The sequence below is a fragment of the Montipora capricornis genome, chromosome 3 (genome assembly GCF_036669925.1).
Source record: "Montipora capricornis isolate CH-2021 chromosome 3, ASM3666992v2, whole genome shotgun sequence".
Classification (NCBI taxonomy): domain Eukaryota; kingdom Metazoa; phylum Cnidaria; class Anthozoa; order Scleractinia; family Acroporidae; genus Montipora; species Montipora capricornis.
The window spans coordinates 58023967-58048966 of NC_090885.1; the positions used below are offsets into that span (position 1 = coordinate 58023967).

Here is a 25000-nt window from a genome sequence, read left to right on the forward strand (position 1 = left end):
GGAAATGTTTGAGCTGATAGAACGTACCCGTTGCATTAAGTAAAAATGCAAAAGGCGACCACTTCGTTTATTTGGCAAACTCCTTTTGTGAATGCCATTATTTGTCCATTTGACAAAATCCATTAGCCTTCAGAAAACATTTGTCAGCCTTTAATCAAAAAGGGGGGTCAAGGTTATTTAAGGTGAAATTTATGATTTTAAGATGGGCATGATAAAGGTCTTTCCCTTAGAAGCCTTTTTTTGATTCTCTGAGCATGGATTTCGTCTTCTTGTTTACTTGTTCCTCGCTTTGAAGTTAGTTTCCTAGACTGACAGTAAATGGGTCATATGTTATTACATTAAGTGATCTGGTTTACTCTATTTAGTCACTTCAGGGTTTGTTTGCTTTTGATTTTCATGAGCCATTTCTGTGGCTTCCTGGTTGTTGACCGAAAAATTGCACGAAGATGAAGTTCGTAAGTACGCTGAGAGTAATTTTATGAAAAAACCAACATGTTGATTTTTTTTTTCATTTCGTAATACATGGACTGACGGATGCGAGAAGAATTGCGCCCAAAGCTATGAGTAATGATGACCATAATTGCGACAAATAGGAGTCACTCAAGGTATCAAAACATACTGAGAAAGGTGGTACTTGGGAGTTTTTATTGGACTCAAAAAATCAGTTATCCATTTCAATGGATTGTGTTTCTTTAATATGCTTCCTTATGAATTATGGAACCAAGTGCTATCAAAATGTAAAATAAATTTCCTTCCTAAAATGGCTGTTAATTCGAATTTTAGACCACATATTTTGAAAGTCAGAATAATTATGAGATTGCAAAAAGTGCGCGCGCGCTAAAGGTCACGAAAATGAAGAAAATACTCTTCCTCGTCTGGCCTTGTAGCCTGGTCAGTCGATCATGGGGGAAATATTCCTCTTGATCTATTTATTTGTGCCTAAAATTGGCAATAAAGTTCTTATTCCTGTGCTAATTTGCTTTAAGGAGCACTTCAGCGTGAACGGTTATTGAGCTCTGTGGAGCGAAAACGGAAAGGACATGTCAACTTTGGCCCAATATTAGCCACGCTACATTAGTTTTAAAAGGGAAATGACGCCGTCTAGTCCTCGATATCCTAAGCGTGATTAACGCTTATTGAGCTAATGGATGTGTTTTTCAAAGGAAAGCTATGTTTCGTGTCCTCGGGCTGTTGCGGAGATAGCATTTTTGTCAAGAATACATTAACAACTTTGATTTACGGCACGAAAGCTCCAAAAAGTCACGCGAACTCAGACTGTGATTTTTCGCTGGTATGGATGGAACTTGTTGGCTGTAATAAATAATGAGTCATGCGCTCTTTTTGCCTGGAGCGTATAGGAAAGAATTCTTTAGACGAAAGAAGGAAATAAGCGGTTGTCATCGTTGACCCTATCGGTGGACTTCTACACGTGCTCACTTCGATTATTCTATTAACAGATAGTTTTGCGTGCTTTCATTCACGCCGTTAGTTGCGGCAATATTTTTTAATGACGAAAGGTCCGAATTGAGGTCCTAGTTGGTTTTTTTGCATTGAATCGAAATTGAATACTTACCAGCTTACATTTATGCAGTGAATGGCAGATAGCCATCTTGACGACAAGTAGGTAGGTAGGGAGGAGTCAGTTACTTTAAATACAAAGATCGATTGCATTGATAACAGGATTCAGGTAAGATAATCCGAAGTGTGCTTAGCAAGAAGTGTAGAAAGAAGTGAGGCAAGAAATGGCCGTAGAGAATTGTTTACTCCTTAAACCACTTTTATTAAATTGTTTCAAGAGGAATCGTCGTGTATCTCAGTGCTCTGAAATATTTTGCAGGAAATATTTTTTGTTAATTATTGAGTCATTTTCATGACCTAAGCGATCGGTGTTACAATTTAGATTTATAGTTTGAATCACTATTTTGCAGTTTCCCGAAAGTTTTGACTGGTAGAGATTTTCACCAATTTCCCGCTGCATCATTTTTATCTTCACCAAAGCATTGGTAAAATTTGACACGCAGAAAAAAATAATGAAATTTTAGTCGTGTTTACAAAGTGATTTATTCTGGCTGTGGACAATTTTTTTTTCGAAGGCCTGTTTCTCGTCACTTTTGTTTATCCTTTCCAAATGACTCCGGAAGAACAGACAATTCTGTAGTAACAGCTTATCTGACCCCATCCAAACTACTTAAAGACCCTTTAAGGGGGTTTGGTGTGACTTGACTTCCTGCGTCGAAAAACAAAGGGCAGGCAAGAGGCTGTGTTGGTGTAAGAGAACACCCTGTCGAGCTTATTGCGCACCAACAATGTCTTCTTAAGAGATGGCTGAGTTAAAAGTGATTTTTTTTAATTGGAATTCTTTGTATTTAATTACGATGCCGTTTCCAAACAGGGAACCCCATGTCTTTTATAAATTACTACTTTCGTCTTTTACGGTCGCACTTATAATCTTGGTGAGAACATACTGATCGTCATCTATTATTGTCTTGGTTTATTGTTCACTCTCTCTCTCTCTCTCTCTCTCAAAAAAGGGAAGTTTTACTCTAGTCGAATTGCTAAACGCTTTGATCCGAAAGCCTACATGGGTTTAAACATTTCGATTCTTTTGTTGTCTGTTTCTATGCGAATTCGCGACAGCCCTCTTCTTTGCTTTATCGGAGTAACTTCCTAAACAAAAGCGTATTATGCGTTTTCTGCTACCAACGCCCGTTCTTATCACATTACTAACAAAATTGTTTGTTGCGGGAGGTAAAAGTATGGTTTAAACACGTGTGTGAAGGCAATTGTTACAGTAATCTACTCGATTTTGGCGCATAAACCCAACTGGCCAAGACATAATTGGCAGCCGAATTGGCATGTGAAGTGTTTTGGCGATAGCTTGGTTCGCCGATACCAAGTAGATTGGATGGGGATTATCTTCTTGTGGCAGTTGAAGAATAATATTTCTTTTACGAGACAAAAGAAAATGTTTTCGGTCAAAATACAACCAGACTTTAGCCACATCAGATTCTAATAAGGCGTGCCAGCTTATTTTAAAATATTTCTAAACATAATTAATGTGACTTTTTTGCGCAAGTGTTGTTTTTTTCGAGTTATAATTGACCACCTATTTCTTGAATCACAGCCAGAATTTGGCTTTTGCCCTTTTGTTTTCAATATCTAGTTAAAGTCTTGGAATTCCCTCAATTCCATTCAGTCGGAGTTCTGGCAATGTTTTAAAGCTTGAGTTGATAGTGGTCTTATGGACTTATACGTACTTTGTCTTTCTCAGAAAAAGAAAGGACGCCTCTCCAACACAGTAAACCAGCAGACCGCTTTTACCTATTTCTGTTTCCAGATGCAAGAACTCAGATTTAAATGTCATCCAGGAAAAGGAAGTGGCTTGAAAACGCTGTCTTTTCCCAGGCTGTAGCCAGCTTAGATCTGCTGTGGTCAGAAAATGATATTTTTAACAAAATAAACAGCACGTTGTAAACTTTGTGGTAAAAAACTGGGGGCGGCCCTTTGCAGTACGGCATCACCCACTCCGGGACGAGTCAACCTCGATGAAATTTAAAGGGAAATGGGTTTTGCTAAATATATATTGGAAAACCACAACTCAGGAAATTGTTGTTCAGGAGCTGTCGTTTAGTTATTTTTCTGCTAACTGATGGTGATTTGGTTTTGATGATCCACACACTGAAACTGAAAAATGTCTTTTAATGCCAAATGACCAGTGTCTGTATTGAGCATTGCTTATATATTTTTTTTTCTGCAACTTGGGAATTGCGGCATTTTGCCGTTGTATAACTCAACTGATTCCTGGAGGTCTATTAAAAAAGCCTCTTTTATTCTACTGGAATCAGTGTTACCTTCTGCAGGGTCTTGAATACCGATTAAGAAAGCGGAATTGATTGTCTTTGTTTTAGATTAGCATGATTAACCCTCAGTCGATGCTGGTCTTGAAATTCGGCTAGAGACAGCCTTATTTCGATATCTTGATTATCATTTGGGCTTAGTTGATGAATCAATTAGTCGATGGCAGAGTGGTTGAATTTTCAACGTGAGTAAGGAAGTAGACGCGAAATGCAATCGTAGTCAACTAAAATCCTTCGATGTTTAACAAGAATTTGAGTTCTGTTAAAAATATATGTGCAAGTACGATTTCAAGTATATACAAGCAACATAAAAGCAAGTGAAACACACTGCGACCTAATAAACTCTTTGCAACCCATTGAGACATAATGACCTTTGTTAATTTCTGAGCACTTAAACGTAAATTAGTTGATTTAGTAAACCAACCTTCAGATGTGCAAATGTCTGTTCAAACAGACAATGGAAGCGAATTGTTACAAAACCGAACTTGCTGAAGGACATATCGGCTTTTCCTTCAGCCCCAACTCGCAGTGGCAAATCTGTTTATGCGCTTGTAATTGAAGTTAATTCACGAGACCCCATTTCGGTGTATTTGAAGCTTTTCGTAACTTATGAAGTTACGAAATACTGGTGATCTCAGTCCTGTGTCTTCTCCAAAAGTAATCGAGCATTAATTTACATGGACCGAACGGTTTGACTTTTTTTTCAGTTTGGCAGTCAACACTTCATGAGACCTCGTTGTTGCCACATCCTGACTTGTAGTATTCGAAACATGGTCTTTTACATCTATCACTTATAGACGTTTTGACGTTTCAAACCCGTTTAATGTTCTTCTCAGAATGCAGAGCTTTACCAGTCATACATCATCGTACATGTTATTGGACCTACCGAAAAGTCGACGGGCCTCTTTTTCCTTCACTCAAGAAGCATAATTTAATAAGCGTGCCAAAAGAACACAAGGACCCTATTAATACTGGAAGTTCCTTTGAGGATGTCTAGCTTTTGTTTGTTCCTAATACTTTGAGTCACTCCAACCCCTTCTTATAATCATCACAACACACCGACACTGCCGTTCAAAATAACCACAAAATTAAACACTCCGTAAAGGGAACCATTTTTGGATTTTTTCGCGATATTGTTCTTGGGCGAAACAATGAACAACCCTCTCGGGTCTTCGGGCCCTTATGAAATGCCGCTTACAAAGCAACGCTGTTGTTATTTCTCTGGTCCATGTCCAATTTAGTGGTCCTTTCGATGGCAAAGCACTGACTCGCGGTGATATAGTTCTTCACAAACAACTGAGTTTCAGAGAAATCAGTGTAATTAGAGAAACTGAAAAGCCCATAAACAAAGCAAAGCAAGATATGACTTTTTCGTTTTGAGCAAAACGTGTACGCGTTTTCACATTGTGTTGATTTAGCTTTGTTCGTAACGTATTTAGAGTTAAATGTTGAAGTTTAATGTCCCTCTCGCATCAAGTGTGCGTAATCGACTTGTCTTGCACTGGTAAATCTAACGACCTTTTGTCTCATGAAATGTATGAATCGGGGAATTACAGTTGTGAGATAAAAAGTAAACTCAATCCTCTTTATACATTCAAATGAGAGGGAAAAGAGGACATGGATCCCCGAAATTGTAACTTCTTAACCATTACGACATTGTTCTCGGTACCTACTATTACTTTCAAAGTCAGTTGGCGCGTCACTATCTTGAAATCTTGCGTTGTTTCAAAATCAGAGTTTACTGTTCACTGTTGTTGTTTGCGTCAAAATCGCGTGACGTGCATCAAGTTAGCGTGTACTGGAGTCTTCGAAAAGCCGATATAACCAGTTGCTTTTGTGTCATTTTACGGAGCATGTTGTTTACTGGCGATTGCGCAGTGATTCGTGACTTGCTTAGTGTTTTGGGCACGCTTGGACCCAAAGGGTCGTGTGCAGATTTCACTGAGGCGCAATTTCTTGCATCCAGTATACTCTGTTGTGCTTCTTATGAGTTACCGCGCGTTCTTTGTTTGGCAGTTTGCGTGGAAGTATTGGGGTTAAATACCGAAATAATGTGATTTCTTTATTTCTCCCTGACTAGCTGAAGGGCGTTGTTCGTTGGGCTGGGTGCTCTGTAAATATTTAAACTGTTTTGCTTTCTTCTTATGTCTGACACTTTAAGCGACGGAAATTTGGAAAGTGAGATATTCTGTATCAGGTCTTAAGAAATCGTACCATGGGTTTATTTTTCATAACAAACGCTGCTTTGTTAATGAGCCTATCTTCCTTCTGCTCGGCATAGTCGGTCCACACTTATGAAATTGCAGCCTTCAAGCCGAAGCGAAGTTCGGTTTCGACAGCATAAGTGTCGCTTATTTTTTGACGGAACTTAACCACAACCAAATTGAACCAAAACAGTTACAATTGTATTACGTTAATTTCTGACATAAATGTTACTACGACGGCGTCGGCTTTTCTCGCATTTTTCGACACCTTTTTACTTAACTGATCTTTTCTCAAGTTATAAGGAGAGGTCAATGCATTTGGGGCCTTTGTAAACTTACCTGCATATGAAAACAAGTTTGGGTATTCCAGAAAAATCACTCTCAAAAGTAAGCAAAGGGTCTAGGTACTACTGGTCCTGTCAATTCGAGTGCGTAAATCCGAAATATATTTTAAAGTCCTGAGTTATGTTACAAAATACAAATACCATATACCTACTTTTTCTTTGGAAGAAAATGCTTTCCTGGGATGGTTTTTGATCGATAATACACAATATATTTTTAGATCAATGGCTGCCCAGGTAGTAAGCTCAAGAATGCCTTTTTTGTTCATAGAGTTAAATTCTCAGGATTACAGGGCTAAAGGTTTAAAAAAATGGGATTGACGATTTTAATCTCCTTATAGATAAAATTCTTGTGTTTTTAGCGTTAATGCACCTAGCAATTCCTCTATCATTGTTTTTGAGTCCATAAAGATGCACGTGCCATGCACGGAAATTGTTGACAAAGTCCGAGGTCAAGTAATGGGATATTGGCATATAAGTCATTATCAAACATTGTCAAACTCGATTAAAGACCAAGATGAATCAGTGAGGTCCAGAAACACCAAAAAGAAAACGACGCCAATATCCTGCTGAGCTAGGAAGCTTAGTCAATAAACCAACTAAATGACATTAAATGATGGAAAGTGGCAAAGGTGTTGACCGCACCAGAGGTATCCTGCTGTGTCTAAAATTTTACCCAAGTGGAGGAAGGGGAAGTAGAGAGAAAGGGCGTTATTTTTTAGCGAAAGGTGGAGATGTGCCAGTCCATAGGACTTTCTTTTTTTTCTTTTTTCAAACCGTTTTACAGTCGTCAAGTTAGAAATCGTTTTGTGGATTGACTAAAGAAAGACTGATGGTTGGTTTTCATTTCGCCTCATAAAAAAAATTATGCTCTACTTTTGATCTCCTTAGTTTAGAAGCTACAAATCATCTACAAAATTCCACATATACACATGGATACTCATGGCAAAATCAGAACATTAAAAACTTGCGCCAAAACGAGTGTAAAAGTACGCTACTTTTTCTTCATGTGTGAATTTGCCAACGTAGCATACATGACCCGAAAGAGGAACTTTTTGAGCACCAACTGTGGCATTTTTACTATTTTGTCTGAGCAATAATTTCCGAAATTCAATGCCTTAATGGACAGAAAAGGTCGCTTTTGTATCTGGATAGTTTTGGATTCTCTTTGATAGTTCTCTTTAGAATTATAAGTAACCTTCAAATATTTAGTTGGACCTGACACCGTTTTTTGCACATTATATTTCTTAATAAAAATCCTGATACCTCGATCAGATAAAAAATGAAAACTAAAATCGAGATTTCAGTTTATCTTGTTGGCTCATGGGATCCATTATCGTTGTCTGAGGACACTGAAACAGCTACTAAGTTACTGCGATGTTTAAGGTATCGAAAAGTAGCTGAGATACTATAAAGCAAGGACCTTTTCTCAGTGTTCATCGAAATTCATGAACATTTACTGTCAGTATTTTAACAGTGGAAAGTCAAGTGTTTCAGTAATGGTGTTATGCATGGTGTAGTGGTTATAGTCAATTACCCTGCTCAAGGCCATCCGGAAATGTTAAAGGAAGGCGTCCCGACGTGCATCATTGCAAATTATTTCTCACATTGCATGGCAATCATAAGGTTAAGGGTTGCTTTGCACGCGTGGAGCTTCCTTGTAGATCTGAAAAACAGCTCACTTGATTTATTTAGCCTCAGACTTAAGCATCTATTAGTTATCATCACCTTGATATTTTTAGTAGCGTATGGAATCACACATTTAGTTAAATGAATAGCTCCCGTTTTCTTGGAGCACTGCTTGGGGTCATGAAATTTATCAAATCCAATAAAGAGTTTCATCGGTTGATTTGTACTCACGACCTCAGGCGTGATGATCTCGTAAAAAAGCTTCCGTTTTGTTGTGGCAAGAACGTACTGTTGGAAAATTTCAATCTTCGCTTGGTTTTTAAGTTTTGACAGGTGCGTTTGAAATCTTGCTGAATTGTCGCATTATATAAAAATAAAGTGACCATTGTAGGATTCTGACATGCGTGCCGTTTCTCACTTTTACTTTTTTGTCTCAAATTGCGAACGTGTTTTTACTGCTTTCGAGAATATCACTTTTTCATCTGTTAATTCTTCTTGCTTTTATTTTGATGTCAAAGGGCAAAGATGAAGATAATTAAACAAAAATAAACGGAAATGTCAGTTCTAAGAATTTTGTCCAGATTTCTCAAGTTATTGGTGTATGTAACTTTGTCACAAGAATGAGTGTGCTCTTCCAGCCATTGCAGTCTTTTACCTCCCTCCCATCTTAGCGCACAGAGAAAAGAGCAAAAATGTTTTACAACTTATACAAATGATCATTTGCTAGGATTTTTTTCAGACGTACTTTCGCGAAAACTTCTCTCGGAGCCGTGTTTATAAAATTACGACACAAGAAGCAGAATGAAAAAAAAAATGAAGGATGGAAATCTGAAGGACAAAAAAAAATGTTAGCCCTGATTTGATTTGAGCCTGGGAAATATGGACAAAGAGATGAGTGTGTTTCAACCCATTGCGTTTCTGGTGAATATCATGCAATTTTCATGCGCACTCTTTCTGCTATTTGTCATAACGTCTTTGTATCAAGGCACAAGGAGATCTCATTTTTCTACGATTTTTCGTTTTCGTATCACAAAGAAAGAAGTAAACAAAATGAATCCCGCAAAAATCTGGAAAAAATTATCATTGAGCGTTCGTTTGGGATTAATAATTGCAATGTTTTTTGAGCTTGCAATTTACCGCCAATAGAATTTGTGGTACTAATGGAAAATCCAAACTACAGGCAAAAAGTGCGGATACTTCCACTTTATTTTAGTTTTATTCCACGAGGCAAAATTGTTTATCAAACGTGAAAGACTTGAGCTGGAAAAATGCTACTTTAATTGTCTAAATTTCTTTGTTTGTATCAAATTTATTGGTGAATATTTCGTTACTTTCGTCACTTTCGTCTCTAGGACAGTGTCGCATTCCATAGCTTTTTTTAGACCGGTAATAGAAAGTGAATTTTGTTGTATAAATGTTGAGAGGCATTTAGGACAGCCATCTTTATTTGTGACTGTTTGGATTTCTGAGCTTGCCGTTTGCTGGTGAGTCCTCGTTTGCTTTGTTGTAAAGGAAACTCCTTGCAACCGTTCTTGAAATCCGCTTTTCGTTGCTGTCAAGTTTACGAATCTCTTAAAATGGGTTGGAAGTCCGCTATCTGGATATCTTCTGTGGATATTGCTTTACAACTTTTAATTTGACATAGTTCGCCAACTTCCATTCAATGATAAAGGTAAAATCCTTTACAGAAGTTTTAATGTATCATTTTCGAACGCATCAGTCGCGGCCATTTTAAGCGGACGGTGGCACATTCTCTTCGCTTGAAAGCATTTCTTTCACACAGTACACAGAATGGTGGAGAGTAAATGTAATGATAAAGCCAACAAGCAGTCTGTTTAAATTAAATCTCTGGGCTGGTAATTTCTAATGAAGAGAGATATTTCGGCCTTTATTGTGGAAGTATCCTGTGAGGTGCATGCGATTTCTCGAAATGCTTCCCTTCTTGAAGTAAAAAAAAAAAACGATTGGCAGGTTTATTTCTGCCAAAGATACGCGTTGAACCTCCTCTCATCCTCTCAGTACTTGGACAGGTACCGTGTATTTATGTTTCAAAGGGGAAATCAAGGCTTTCTTTGAATATCTTCTTGCTGTAATTATCCCCGTGCAATACGGTATTTCGAGACCAAACACGCTTTACATGACAGCGCCTAGTTTGCAAGGAGAATCAGTGCTGGGTTTCCCTAGTCGTGAACGTCAAACTACTGCAAAGCACTAGACGTTATAAATAAGTGACTCCAACTAATTGTAACTGATTTTTGGCTAGTGAGTCGTTATACAAACAGAGCTCTACACCTGCTGGCTCAATAACGTGTTTCATGAAGGTAACTATCGAAAAATACCTTGCTGACATGCCAGCTCTCAAAACAAACTTGAAACTGCGATCTTCACGATGTCGGTTCTTTTACTGACAGCAGTAGCGTAGTAAATAAGAAGGTGATTTTTAATGATTGTCAAGTTTTGCTTCCCTTACTAAGTTAGGAAATTCGTTCTCAAATAATGTTGGATGTTTGCTTTCCCATGCCGCGGCTTAATATTTAAGTGTAGGATAACAATCACTACAATTAATGTGAATTTTAGGCAGATTGATTCTTTCATTTGAACGAACCTTTTCGGACGAGTAAACGTTTTACTCAATGAGGGTCTTTTTTTCTGAACCGGTCGTTGTTCAGTGTGCTAACAAATTCGCACGGTAACAAAGGTTACTTACTTGAGGACGGCACTACTTGTGTGATATATATGCCTGGATGCTATAATCGAATGAACGTCGTTAAAAAAACCGTCGAGAGCTTTATTCTCATGGTTGTGAAATTTTCAATTATGGAGAAAGGAATACGATCAGTCATTTTTCAATGTTTTTGGATAGTTGCAGGGAAGATTTAACATTCGCTTCACTTCTCGTCTTTTAAACAGAAATTTACGTGTTGAATTTGTAGCCATTTGTGGGAGCTTTATCGATTTCTGATTAGGTCCCTTGGTTATTGTCCAATTTTGGCCCGAGTTTTGGTTTGAAAATACTAATGTAAGCAAAACAAAACATCCCGACAAATTTAAATGAGGGATTACTGTAAGTACTCTGCTGTGAGCGATCAGTTGTATTCGCGGTCAGTCGCTTAAATGTCATAGGGCAATGCCTACAACAAGTCATCAAGAGGAATAGTTCAAAAGGCATAAAGCGAGCCTGTTTGCGGATGTGTAATGGCTGTTTACCTTGCAAGAGTCACCACTATTAACATTTTTTTTACCATTCAAGAATTGTCAACACAGCTCAGTGATCTTTTGTTTTGTTTCGGGTTTGTGTTGTGCAGTTGTTTCCTCTTTTGTCTTGGCTTTGGATCAACATTAAAAAAAAAAACAATTTATAAGCGTTCGTAGTATTACAAATATAACCATAAACTACAGAATTTTTCTTCGCGGATGTAGTTTTCGTTGGTATCAGTTTTATTCCTTTCAAGTGAATTCCTTTGATCCATTTATAAATTGGATTTCTTTACTTACATAGAATTGATCGATGGTAGTTCAATTATCAAGTCTGGTGTCAAGTTTCTTGATGAAATGTCTTAATATTTGGACTTTGGTGTGTGTTTTTGGTCAAGACAGTGCAAACCTTGAACTGCATATGCAAATTTGTGGGACTATGCACCGGTGAACCGTGCATCCTATCGGCCTCACGTGCACCGTTTGGTGGAAATTGTTGTAGGAAATTTCCGCTTCAAAATTGCTCACGCCGAATGACGAGAATCACCAATTGTATATTAAATGGAGCTCTGCAGTGTCACTTGAATTTTCACGTAATAGGTTTGCTTCAAAGCTTTGCAATTCTCACACTTAGATTTCAAGTCCTTTGCCGAAGGTTTGAACAATATACCATGGCTAACAGTATCTATAAATAAAATAGGAAATTGTATTGAAAGGGTGGGAGCTGCCAAAACGCATCATGGTTAACACCACTGAAAGCATATCTTAGACTTCATTGTATTGTCCCTTCATCTAATGAAGGCAAAGTGAGATTTTAGTCGTTAGTTCTGACTGAATTAGGCTGGAATTACAAATATGCTGACTGGCTCTGAGCAGCATCACTCACTTAATCAACCGTGGCTGCTTTTATTAGGAAAGCATAACCACATGATTCCTCTTAAACTATTGTGTATCCGTTGTGTGAGCTTTTATCCCTACACTTGTACTTGTATTTGCTCCCGTGTCTTCGAATTATTGATGAGACTGAATTTTTGATACGTCAGTTCAGAAAAATACGTCAGCAGTCAAATTGCACATAGTATATTCTTCAACTAGTGACATATATCTTAAAAAAAAACATGCAGTCCCGTTACAACTGATGAAACGTAGGAACGAGAACAATTTTAATGACGGGACATTAATAATATGTAGACCACTCGTTTCCGGAAGTAATAAAGCGAACTAATACTTTTGTCCTGTTAATATTGGCAACAAAATGTGTTTCTTTTGGAGGAAATATGGACCACAAAGCACCAAGGATGTGGGAATGTTGCTACACATGAAATGTTTTTAAGAGATCACGGTATATGTTTGTCGTAATAAATTACAACTGTATTTAATATTATCTCCAAATAACAGCTACCGTTCAAAGATTATAGCAGCATTTATGCCAACGAATTCCTCATTTTCCGTCTCCATCTTTGGACAAGTCGAAACAGCCAGTAGGAAATGTGTCATTGCTTAGGTCATTTAAATGATAAGCTGCTATCTAAAATTGTCATTTCATTCTGCCAAACCGCAACTGTAATCAGCTGTTATTAGCAAGCAGTACAGGGAGTGCACGATATTTTGTTTACAAGGGCATGCACTTTCAAACCAGAGGAACAATCTGATTAAGCGAAGTATCTTCCCTCAATTAGCTACATTTGTAATAAATCATTTGGTGTTTTGAAATTAAAGAACATCGTTACGGTTATGCGCAAAACAACAACTTCCTCTTTGGAACATGTTGGAAGTCAGCTTCTCCTTCGTGGCATTTGCACCAACAGCTGTCCAGCACCGGGGCATGTTATCTTAAGATAGTCAGCATTGCTGCATTGTCCGTCGTTGCGAGTGGCTGAAAATGTGTTGCCTGGTGATGTTACAACCTGATGATAAATTCCAAGTGAAAAAAACAGGTTTCCGTGACTCGAGGCACTCGCGTTTTCTTTCCAGCAGCCCATGACGTCAATGCTGTCGCCACACCGGACCTGAGCGCTGCAGTATTGGTCTGTTTAAACGAAATTAGCCTCTGACGTTTGTAACTGCTCGTGACAGTTTCCTTTTTGAGTTATTAATCCCTTGTACAATCAATTAGTTATCACGAAACCTCTTTCTTTCCTATCGTTTTATATTTTACAAAAGAAAAGGATAGTTAGTCAACATATCAAACAATTGCATCCTTCTGTTATCTTAAATTTGCCCAGGGAAGAACTGCACGCTAAAGCCCTTGTCTTTCCATGACCTGCAGAATGTTCCAATCTAAATTCTTTTCATTCCTTTGTGTACATATATGTCAAGATTGCTGCATGTTTGGTTATTATTTTTCAAATTATTTGAAAACCAAGAAAAGGAGCTTGCCACACGATAAATGGATAGTGAATGTTTCTCGAAATGTGTTTCTTTCCATTCAGTTTCTCACGAGACAGTTTTCACATTTGTGGTCTTTAGAACTGTAACTATTTCAGACAGACAGATCGCGTGGCAGCATTCTTTCCTACCGTAATCTGCTTTTTACATTCTCGTTGCTGATCAGTAAATAAACTATTCCCTCCTTATCCTTGCCAGGAACTAAAGACACATTTGATGCTGCTTTTTCTAAAAGTATTCTTTTGTTGAAAAAGAGGGACAGGTTATTTATATTCTAAATGATCCTAAAATGCATCGCGGACAATCTTTTAACGTAAATTTAATTTTTTTAAATACTTCAAATAGTTTGATGACCGCAAAAGGGGGAACATTCAGTTTGTGGCCAGGCGTGCTAATGGTAACACTTAAATTGTGTCCAGCATTGCAAATAATTGTCAGCATTGATGTTAGCGTTGGTGTTCTTCTTAAGTTAAGGGTTTCATAGGGGCTTATGTTTACTTGAGAACCAGAGTAAGAATCACACTGCCACTTCTGTTTTTTCCTGAACTTCTAGACAATTGAAGTTAAAAGGAAAGAGAATATTAAGAGAACCCTTCTTGACGCTTCTCGAAAATTGGCAAGTCTCTGGACGTGAAATCCTACTTTTCAGTGTTAGATCTTTTGGGTGTTCGCAGCTCATGCGAAAATTAATCATACACTGCAAAGTCAGGCAATCAAAAAATGTTTTTCCGGGAGAAATCAAAACCGAATATACTGAATGTACTTGGGAACTAGCACTTGAGTGATATGGAAAACAATTCAAAGAAAACGATCAATTCCGCTAAGTTCAGGGAACATTGAAGGGTCAATTACACGAGTTTCCACTTGAAAAGTATGTGGTATCCACTTCCCCTCCCTACCTGCTATGTTTTTTTTTGTTAAAGTCACAGTTCTTTTTTATTTGACCAACTTAAGGACGTTCGCGCTAACTGTTACATTTTGTGTGCAACGTTACTTCGAAGGTAACGCGACTGTAACATGTCACGCATTACTTCGAGCATTAGTGAAGTTTAGGTTTTAAAACCTTTGCAACAACCGTGGACGATAAGTCTTGCACAGTGGTGGATCAGAGAAGATCGTGATCAGTCAAAATTGATTTTAAAATATTTATGAAAGTCAAGTAGACCACTGCACGTCTGATATTCGCGTTGTTTGTTCAGTCGTGCACTAGTCTACTTGACTTTCATAAATACTTTTCAAGCATTAGTGAAAATAACATGGCGACAAAAAACGCCGGGGAAAAGATTCCAGGCCGGCAAAAGAATGGCACATTTATTTCCGAATCATCATGAAACGCTAAAGTGAGCGGGAGGGTGGAAAAAGCTCTAGAATAGTGTAGTGGCTGACAGTTTAGAAAACTCGTGGACGAATAGTTGCGTAAATTTAATGTGGCTGTATTTTTTTACCCTACGAACTTAAGTTCAAAACGAGTGCATGTTTTTGAGGTTGTTTTCCTTTACTTTCGTGAAAATAGAGCAGAACTGTATTTTCGTCCTCGTCCGCTTGAATAGTGCGGACCCGCGTGGAAACAGCCACCGATTAAATTTCACAAAAACCACACTCCAGAAGATAAGCATGACGGCAATGGAGAGATATTATACAAAACACTAACCAAATGATGATGGCGTCTGCTTGAAACTTCGTTGCTATGCTCGAGAAAGTTTTTTTTTTTAATAAAAACCTTTCGTCCTTTCAAAGATGGATACTTTCTTGGGTTCCAGTCCTTCCCCGACAGGTCACGCAAAAACGTGACAAACCAAAATTTTCCAACAGCTTTGCAACATCACATCGATTTTACTCGTTTAGATCATTGGTGGCCCCTATGTTTTTAATCATGAATCACGTACTTTACTTACTATCTACAAAATATAATAAAATGAAAAAAATCCCACCGTAAGAAGTTATCTTTTTTTTTTCTTTTGTTGTGCCATGCCATCGAATTCCGGAAGTGGTTGCAACGGGTAGAGCTTACATACGAAAACCCTCGTCGAGGAAGGACTCTACTGTTTACGACATCCCCAGTGGCCTGCAATTATCTAAAAATCCCACTCCTAAAAACCTATGCACGGAAACCTTCACTGTAACAGTATATTCTTATGATTTTCGATGGATGAGCAGATGACGCTACATCTCGTTATTATGACCGATTTATCGAAATTAAGGTGATTCCCTAGTATTGCACTGCGCATCCTGTTCTGCGCATAACACAGCGTAAGCCCCGTTCGTATTCAGGCATGGCTAAGAGGCTTTATGGTCAAATTTCATGGCTCTTTGTCTCACAAGTCTCAACGGATATTCTAAACAAAAAAATGTTTAAATTAAACCATAAAGACTCGTACCCATGTGTGAATATTGATATATCGAACGTGGCCAAAAACATTTCAAAATGGCGACCTTTCGCGAGGGAAAGCTCGCTATAAAGAAGAATGGCCGTTTTCAGAGCACAGCAGTAAAGAGCAAAACAAGAAACTTTTTCAACTCTCACAAAACAAAAAGTCGAGTGATAGCCTTGATGATGCTAAAGAACATTTAAGTTTGACAGTGAAAGTGAAACCGCGCTATCGGGGAGACGTGTTGTCGAGGGGTCGAGCTTGATTTGCTTTCTGTTTTCTCCTAAACGAGGTTGGTGACCTATCTTTTTTTTGGCATAATTTTATTCTCTTACTGATCTTCTTTGCGCTGTAAAAAAATTACAAAAAATTTACGTCTGAAAAAAAAGTTACAGGAAAGATAGTATTCGTAGCCATCACTCGTGGACACAAAATTGTCTCCTCGAGATCACGCACCCGAAGAACATTCGTAGTCAGTGCCTTTTTAAGACTTGTGCCTGTGCCATAAAACAAACATTAAATTATTCCTTTTGAGCAACACAATTCACCTGTTTTGTTATTTCAAGAATTACGTCAAAGCTGTGCTTCCTGTTCCTGCAAAACGTAGCCTGAACCGATGGAATAAACTTGTCCTTGATAGATGAAGGCGCAATGCTTAAATGAGTAACTTGAGCAAGTTATGTCTCTCAAACGAGCCTGGTGACCTACTTTTTTGATTGCACATTTCGAATCACCATAATATAGGGAACAATCGAGAAAAGTTTTAAAAAAATCTTACGACAACTTCTATTACTAAGGAATCACCTTAAGGCATTTTTCCACTGCCATAGTCGGTGACCGCCAATTTTTATTTTTATTTTTGGAGTAAGTACTTTATGACCTTACTCTAGGAGAGAAATGAAGAAAATTTCACCGTATAAAGATTTTGGCGAGAACGTCCTTAACTTCATTGGACTTTTTGCATCCTTTCAATGCAATAGTTATTTGTGTTTGTAGTTTACAGAATTTTCGTGGACACCAAAACCGAATTGCACGGGCAGGGACACCAATATTCCCTTGGTCTGCATTATGAAAGATCTCAAATACAACGCATGACAATAAAATTTTTAAAGGTTACAAAATTCAAGTTGTAATTTTATGTTCCATCAAAAGGACGATCAAAACCGCCGCTCCTGATTTTATGCATAGGGCTTTGTTATTAGAGTAAATTTATCATCGCGCAATTGGTACAAAGACACGTTATTTCACTATTCACATTACGCGAAATCATTAAGCCTCATTCGGAATTTAATATCCTTTAGGGTTGACTGTGTTTTTCCATCCATGCCTGTCTTGAAACCGTCTTCCTGAATTCACTGAGGTGTCCATTTTCCTAAAAATATGTGGAAAACTTACACATACATACACAGTACAATTGGGACATAGAGACGAAAAATAATTCAGGGTGAGAGGGAAAATGGTCAGTGGTGAAAACCACATTTTGCCATTGTGCTTATGATTTGCTGAGAATATCCCGAACAATTGTTGTTGACCTATCTGATTCAGAGGATACAATTCAATAGCACGAGTGGCGGAAATTTGTTTACTTGCCGTTTGCGTGTTTCCATTCCATATTTTGGAAGTTTTATCCAGGAGTTCTGGTGTGATGTATGAATAAATGTCACTCTTTGGGTGTCTTTTTAAGAAATGTGTAGAATTTGGCCTTGCACTCTTTTTTTATAAGAACATCTAATTTTGGGTTTGAGGCTGAAAATTCCTCTTTGCCTGAAAGCGTTCTTATGATGTTTGAAAAGTTCATATGTCAAAAACTGTTCATTGTCCTGTTACAGTTTTACAGTTCTTTTACCTTTATTTAGTTTAAGTAATCTCGGCTTTCACATGACGTCACGACCGCCATGTTGGTGCCCCTAAAGAAAGAAAAGGCGGCCATGTTGGTGCCCCGACCAAATCCTCCGGGAATTTAACTCTATTATTATGCAAACGCTTCCTTTTGTTTTCGTTGAAAAACATGGCTGTTGATCACGTGAGTGAAAACCAGCAATACTACTCACAAAAACAAAAAAATAACAAAGAAACAAACAAATAAAAGAAAAGAATAAAGAAAAAAAAAACAACGTATGGGCAAAATAAAGACTCTCAGCCTGGATATGTTCTTAAAATTTTGGTTAATCTCAGCCTGAACGTGTTATCAAGAAAATAGTGCTTTTAACAAAATGAACTGTTTCCCTAGGGACCAGTCAGTAAGTGATTTGTTATATAGCACAAAAAGAAAAACGTGCAACAGCAACAGCGGTCGTCGGTCAACATTCGCGGGTAACAGTGCACTGTTACCCTCTGACGTCATAGATTTTGCACTGTTGCCCGCTCAGAGACTTTTGGCGGGAAACAGTTTTATTGTTAGATGTCATGAGACCTCATGTAATGAATGAGAGCGCGCGCTGCTGGGGGAAAAAACTCAGCTATATAACAATTAACCATTATTCCATGAGCGCGCTCTGGATATGAGATGGTAAATGGCCAACAAGGCGCGTAGCGCCGAGTTGGCTATAACCAGTCTCATATCGAACAAGCGCGAATGGAATAATTGTTGTTATTAAAAACTGGATCATTGGATAATGCAATTCGAGAGTTTTGATTGGCTAAGCCATCATGAGTTATGAGCCATTATACCATGATCTACAAACACGGCAAGCATACGCGTGATTTTTTGGGTCTTTTTATTTTTATTGTAGTCTAGTTTTCTGTATTTTGGGGGCATTTTTTAATAAAACAATTATTCCACTCGCGCGTGTTGGATATGAGATGATTATAGCCAACTCGGCGCTACGCGCCTCGTTGGCGCTATCTATCATCTCATATCCAACGCGCGCTCATGGAATGATTAATAATTATCCAGACAGACGCAGACTCAACACAAAAACATTTCTTACCTTTTCGCGTACCTCTAAACGTCGGAATTGATCGAAACTTTCCACAAAACGAAACTTTCCTTTCCACTTTTTCGTTTTGCTTTATTCGGAAAGAAATTTCGCTTTCCGGAGAAAATAATTTTAGCTTAGCAACGCTTAGCACAATCGTTTGCCGTATAAGGTCAAACGAATTAAAGTATATGAGCTGATAACCGAGAAGAAGAAACCAATCAGAGCACGTAAAATGCATTAACCGAGGTTGAGAATTTAATAATATCTGTTAGTATAATTACGTAGGTGATTATTGAAAATTCTCTGCGCTGATTGGTTGCACTTGATTATTACGCGATTATCACCTTAACGTTTTTTTTTTAAAATGGCCGCAAGCCGTTTACTTGAGGTGACAGACGAAGAATTTAATTGATTTAAGAAATGCATATTTTTCAAGTAATCGCCTTTGTAATTATACTCAAACAATTATTCACCTCACGCTTGGTGAATATCGATGAATAAAACTCTCGACTTCGTCTCGGTTTTAATTCATCGATATCCACCTCGTCTTCGTGATGTTTTTTTATTTGTGTTTTCAGTAGAATCTAGGACCTCAAATAAACAATATGCCGGGCAAAAGCCATGTTACTTTCCTGTGGTAATTGTTTAGTCATTTGCTTTTAAGTATACAAGTCAGTTTGCATTTGAATCAGAATGAGGGAAATTGTAATTTTTCCAGTAAAATCGTTTTAAGACCTTGTGCTAAATAGAAATCATGAGAATTAAAAGATCTCGAAGATTATGACGAGAGGCTTTACAGATGAACCTTTCTCACAAAAAGCAACTGACCAAAAAGGAAGAAAAATAGTTTAAGGCAAATTTAATTTCTTGTTGTCGGTTATCTGACTTTCAAAAAATAACTTAGGGTACATCTCTTGTCAGAATCGCCGTGCTTCATCATTAAACTCACTCAAACTGAAAATCAGAGTTTTTCAATTAGCCAGTGACAAAAGACATCAAATTGCAAATTTACTCAAACAGGATATCCCGTTTGCTAATCGGTTTACAATGTACATTTTTGGTTGTGCCTGCGGGGATAATTAGACATTTAACTTTGAGAAATCCTTTTCTAAGTTAAAGAATGGTTTTCCAATTTCTTACGCCTATTTCATTGTTTAACGTGGTGGTCAAAATAATAATAATAATAGTAATAATAGTAATAATAATAATAATAATAATAATAATAATTATTATTATTATTATAGATCGCACATTTCGTTTGTATTACCTCTCCGTTCCCCGTTTTCAAAACGCTCTATCCAGAAAGAGAATCCATGGCTTATTGACTGAGGGTTTAATTAAGGTGCGATATCAATGTGCGGTAATACCACCTCTCTCTATCACGTTCGAGTTGATTACTTTCGGCGTAAGTTTTAAAATCAAGAGCAATCTTTGTCATGGACTTGTCGACTATAACAATCAAGCTATCGTACTGGAATGAGAGTATTTGTTGTGCTTTGATTGCACCTTTAAATGTGACGTCGTTGTGAGAGGTATCGTAACCCTACTAATCTGAGATTTCAATCAACACACCGTGACAAAATGACGGATATTTCATTAAAATGATTCAAGGCAGTAATGGCAATGCGGAATATTCAGCTCGCTTAGCTGAGTGAACATTTTTCGGTGTTTCAAGACCTTGCTTCCTGGTTATTTTCATTAAAGAGAAATGAGAAATGCAGGACACTACTCGCTCATGGAACGCACTGTTTCTTTTTGTAACTCTTTCGGATATGAAAATTGCTGCGTACGTAGTAACACTATCAAGACCTTGCTTTATGGTACAGGGGTCAATTCTAGGGGAGATTTTCTAGATAACTAGAAACAAAAGTAGGTGAAAAGCGTTCACGTGTCACTGGCCTTTAAGTATTTTTTTGTGTAGTTAAACGAAGAAGCAGTCATTAAAATGGTCCGGTATAAACTTTCGTTCCAGTTCTCGTTCTTTTGTCACTACAGCGTGTATTTGCCGTTCCCGCAATCGCAGGTCAAGCGATTCTTGACCTCACTTTTGAAGCGATGATAATCTTTTGCTTGCGCATCTCAAGTCCAGCATGGTGTAGAAATGTATTGGATGGAATACTGATTTTAGGCCAAAATATATGAGATAGTTTTATTTTAACCGTTAGTGATTGTTAATTGTAGGTCGCAGATGTGCGTGAGCTACTCAAGGGTATTCGTGAGTATATCATGAAGACGATCACGATTTACATTGCGTGCTTTCAATGTTGCGACGTGAACAACAATCAAAACAAACGACTGCACGCAAGCGAAGGAACGCCAAATTAAGTTATGTACAATATAGCGTTTTATGGCGTGACTTGTTTCTTCCAACATGCATTCCATCAGATAGGCGCATTATTGAAAACCTTCCCACAATAGTTGCGTGTGTCCTGAATAAGACCAAAACCGAGGATACTGGATAACAGCTTATTGCAAAGTCTTTTAATAGCAAAAGCCTCTTAAGAAATGACGAAGTTTTTGTTTTGCGTTTACACAATAGCTGATAGATATTAAACGGTTTGTCAGTTGGATCTTAGTCATCTGGTGGGGGCGTCAAGCACTAGAATAGAGAACCAGCTCTTGATTGACGTCAGTTGCGTGTGTAGTAGACCGATTTCAGAGATTTCTATTTCTGATCCTACTGTCATTGCTGGTGAGAGTTTTTAACCAACTCATTTGCTTTGAGTGGATGCTTTCAGAAAAACACTCAATACCAAGTTATCTTAAACAGGATGAAGCACTATATCATGCTCTAAAGAAAGATTATTTTTCAACCTTTCCATATTACGCCTCTGAGTCGGAGCCCAATACTCTTGGGAAAAACAAATTTAAGCCTTTTGTTTTTATCTTTATCTGGCACGATAACTCAGGAAAGAAGATGTTTAAGAATCTGGATCAGCATCAGTTCGTATCGAAACCACCTAACACTCAAACAGACCTTTCGCAAATGGAAACATTTCGAGTGCCTTATTACCACTCTTACCACTGCATGATAAACAAGAAACCAGCATTACAAATCCAAAATAAACGTGGCATCAAGAAGAGTGCTTGTTGTATTGGCTGTTGTTTACTCTCTTGCACAAGTGGATATCTCCATTGTAATTCGCTAGTTACATGTGTCAAACACCTCAGTTGGCTTTTTGATTGCTTAACCTTAGCCTCAGCGTATTTTGTTGTCTGTGCCGATTCACACGCTAGCCCAAAGGTTAAAAAAGTTGACACGTATTACAACATGAAAACGTTTGTGTATTTCATTTTCACAAAAGGGTTATAGCAACACTTAAACGGCGCAGCAGTGTTTATTTTTCCTGTGAAGAATCGAGCTTTTGAGACTTCTTTAGAGACCACTCAAAAGAAAACTTCTTAGCAGTACTTGTATGTTATGATAGCCGTTTCCGACAGTATTTTATTTCCGATTGAAGACCGATACTTCAGTTTTTTCGGAAAGGCGTCTTGAGAACAGTAGAGAAAAACACCCTCCTGTTGGCATTGTTGAGTTGTTAGTGCAGTGGGTGGCAACAGGGTTTTGTCTTAAAGCTATGTAATCTTTAATCGCCTCAATTGCTTATAATTAACATTAATCATGAAAATGGGCGGTCCATTGAAACTTTGGCACTATGCATGTTGGCTCCGAAACAGTCTTTTAAGCATACATGCATCAAACTTCATTTTATCTCGAATTTAAGAGTAGCCAAAATAGGCTAGTATCTCCGAGAGATGAAAGCTAAAACAAAAAACAAAAAAAGCAAAACAAAAATAAAGTAAAAATAAAGTGGAAAAAGAAAAAGAAAATCCTAAGATAGCATTGCCAAAGTCACTAATGACACACTTTCCCCGCGGTACACAGAGCCAAGAAGAAATGTTCATTGGGCGAGTTGATAGTAGCAGGTTGTAGCTTATGCGTGCTGTGCAATGGTCTTTCTAATAAAGGAGGTATAAATATTCATGCCAGGATGAAATGGTTTATGGACTAACGGAGAGTATCAATGCCCTCATTTGCCGCAATGGGACAAGACCGTCGCCCGCGGATCACCTCGTGGATCTTTTGCGACATTGCCTCTTGCATGAGATCATATCGATATGACGTCACATTGACCACACCTTAAAGAACTTAACTCCAATTTTGTAAACGTGTATGGCCGCAAAATGAACTAATTCATTTATAGTCTGAATAGATATTGTGAAAGTGTATCGTTTTTTCTTGCATGCACTCATTGTTTGACACTGTAAGCGAACCGTACAAAACTACAAGTGTAAGAGTTTGACCACCTCGACAGGCAAAACAGACCATGAAACTTACATGAGACTTTTAAGAGAAGTTGTCCCGAATCCCATTCGTTTGATACCTTAGAATAGTAAGAATAGTCAGGATGCGTGGGTCGTATAGAATGAAGAGATTCCGTATCGAGCTCTCTAAAGAGTAACACCTTGGTGTTGAGAGGGCTGTTTCTCGAGTGCTTAGTCTAAGGCACTAGGTCTAAACTTCTGAGCCGCCCGTCGTCTTTTTCTGTCTTCCACAAAATTCACGTCAAGTGGATAGCAGCGTTTGCAAAGAAGAAAGCTACAGATTTCTTGTATTTTGCAATTTCGATTCCATAGCTCTTATTTTTGCATGCAGAAGAAAGATCCATGGTTCTGGTATTCGCTTTGCGGGATACCTATGAACAAATTCAAACAAACGGAAAAAAAATTAGGGTATTTGTGAAAAATAATTCTTGCATTCTTCACTTTAGTACTTAGCGCGCGCTCGATGCCTGACGCCGCATGTGAATTTGCGTGCGCTGTAAGGATGCGCAGTAGCAATGGGCGCGAACGTCCTTAAATCAAGAAATCATAGAATTTCTTGACTATCTCAGTATTTTGTGACGTTATTCACTTTCGGTATTTTCGTTTTCGGGTTTTCTGTCTCTTTCTTCATTTTTCGGCGATATTCTCTAAGGAAGTCGAAATCTACATGATTTTACATGATACTGATATGTTTGTGGTCGTCTTTAAATCCTGCCCTAAATTATCTGTGTTTCCTGGCTTGTTGGCTGTTTTTTGTTTATCTTTCCCGGTTGGTGTACTGTCACTAACAAAATCAAAGAACGTCTTCCTTGTCTCGCACGGTCATATCAATTCGATTTGCTACGTTCTTGTTTGATCTCCCTCAATGAAACTGGACATCGAAGTAAATATGACTCTCATATTCTCCAGACGTCATGTACATGTAGTACTGTAGAAACGAAAGGGCAAACGTCTTTTTAGCTTGCTTTTCCTTGGAACAGAGATATTTTTTGACCAAAGAACTAGCACTCGTTTCAGGAATTCCTTTCCTGTTTGTTGCCCCGCCACCTTCTAACTTTGTGGAGTTCGGCATTTTCCTAGGAATTTATATTGATTATTACCCATATTGAGTGGGATATCACACTGACCAATGAAGGCCGGTTTATAAGCCCAACAGTGGCACCCAGGTACCTACCAGGTAGGCCATTGTCCGACATTTGTTCTCAAAGGAACCACTGAGCAGATCGTAAAATGATTTTTTTTTTAGCTTCAAAGGTAAATTATCTGTCCTGTCCTCACTGTGTTTCCCCCGCAACCAAAAGTGAAAGAGGAATCTCAAAATACAATAACATAGACTTTTCGAATATTATGGTACCCTTAGCTCAGATCAACTCGATCACGAGCTCCTAGCCAGTAGAAGCAAGTTTACACCGATCCGATATCTCGTATATACGTACACCAATTTTTATAAGCGTCACGAAGTGTTCCCTTGTGCTCTTCCTCCCAACACTAGTAGTAGTAATAGTAGTAGTAGTAGTAGTAGTAGTAGTAGTAGTAGTAGTAGTAGTAGTAGTTGTAGTAGTAGTAGTAGTAGTAGTAGCCGCCGCCAGGTGATCTGATGACGTAATTCGGAGGACTGGGGAGAAAAAGTTTTAACTCCGTATCCCACAACCGCGCGCGGCCTTATTTTCGAATTCAACACGGCAGAGGCAAGGTTAGATCTCGTCTGTTCTACTTGAATATTCATTCAGTAACAGGAAAGGCGAGAGAAACGGAATGATCTGTTATTAT

The 25000-nt window shown here is 38.1% G+C and overlaps 1 protein-coding gene and 2 long non-coding RNA genes across 3 annotated transcripts in view; 2 read left to right on the plus strand and 1 right to left on the minus strand.

Annotated features, from left to right (window-relative positions):
- The window catches only part of LOC138043481 (uncharacterized), a 7292-nt gene extending 3079 nt beyond the window's left edge, over positions 1-4213 (plus strand). The window contains exon 2 of the long non-coding RNA XR_011131269.1: positions 3272-4213. This is a non-coding gene — a long non-coding RNA (uncharacterized lncRNA). The remainder of the gene's footprint in view (positions 1-3271) is intronic.
- Positions 1-6680, minus strand: part of LOC138043479 (homeobox protein Nkx-2.5-like) — a 12584-nt gene extending 5904 nt beyond the window's left edge. The window contains exons 1-2 of the mRNA XM_068889766.1: positions 6554-6680; positions 3322-3426 (exon numbers count right to left, since the gene is read on the minus strand). Coding sequence (XP_068745867.1) covers positions 3322-3426; positions 6554-6671 — 223 coding nt within the window. The 5' untranslated portion in view covers positions 6672-6680. The remainder of the gene's footprint in view (positions 1-3321; positions 3427-6553) is intronic.
- Positions 1-25000, plus strand: part of LOC138043483 (uncharacterized) — a 97039-nt gene that overhangs the window by 38697 nt on the left and 33342 nt on the right. The gene's annotated exons all lie outside the window — the stretch shown is intronic.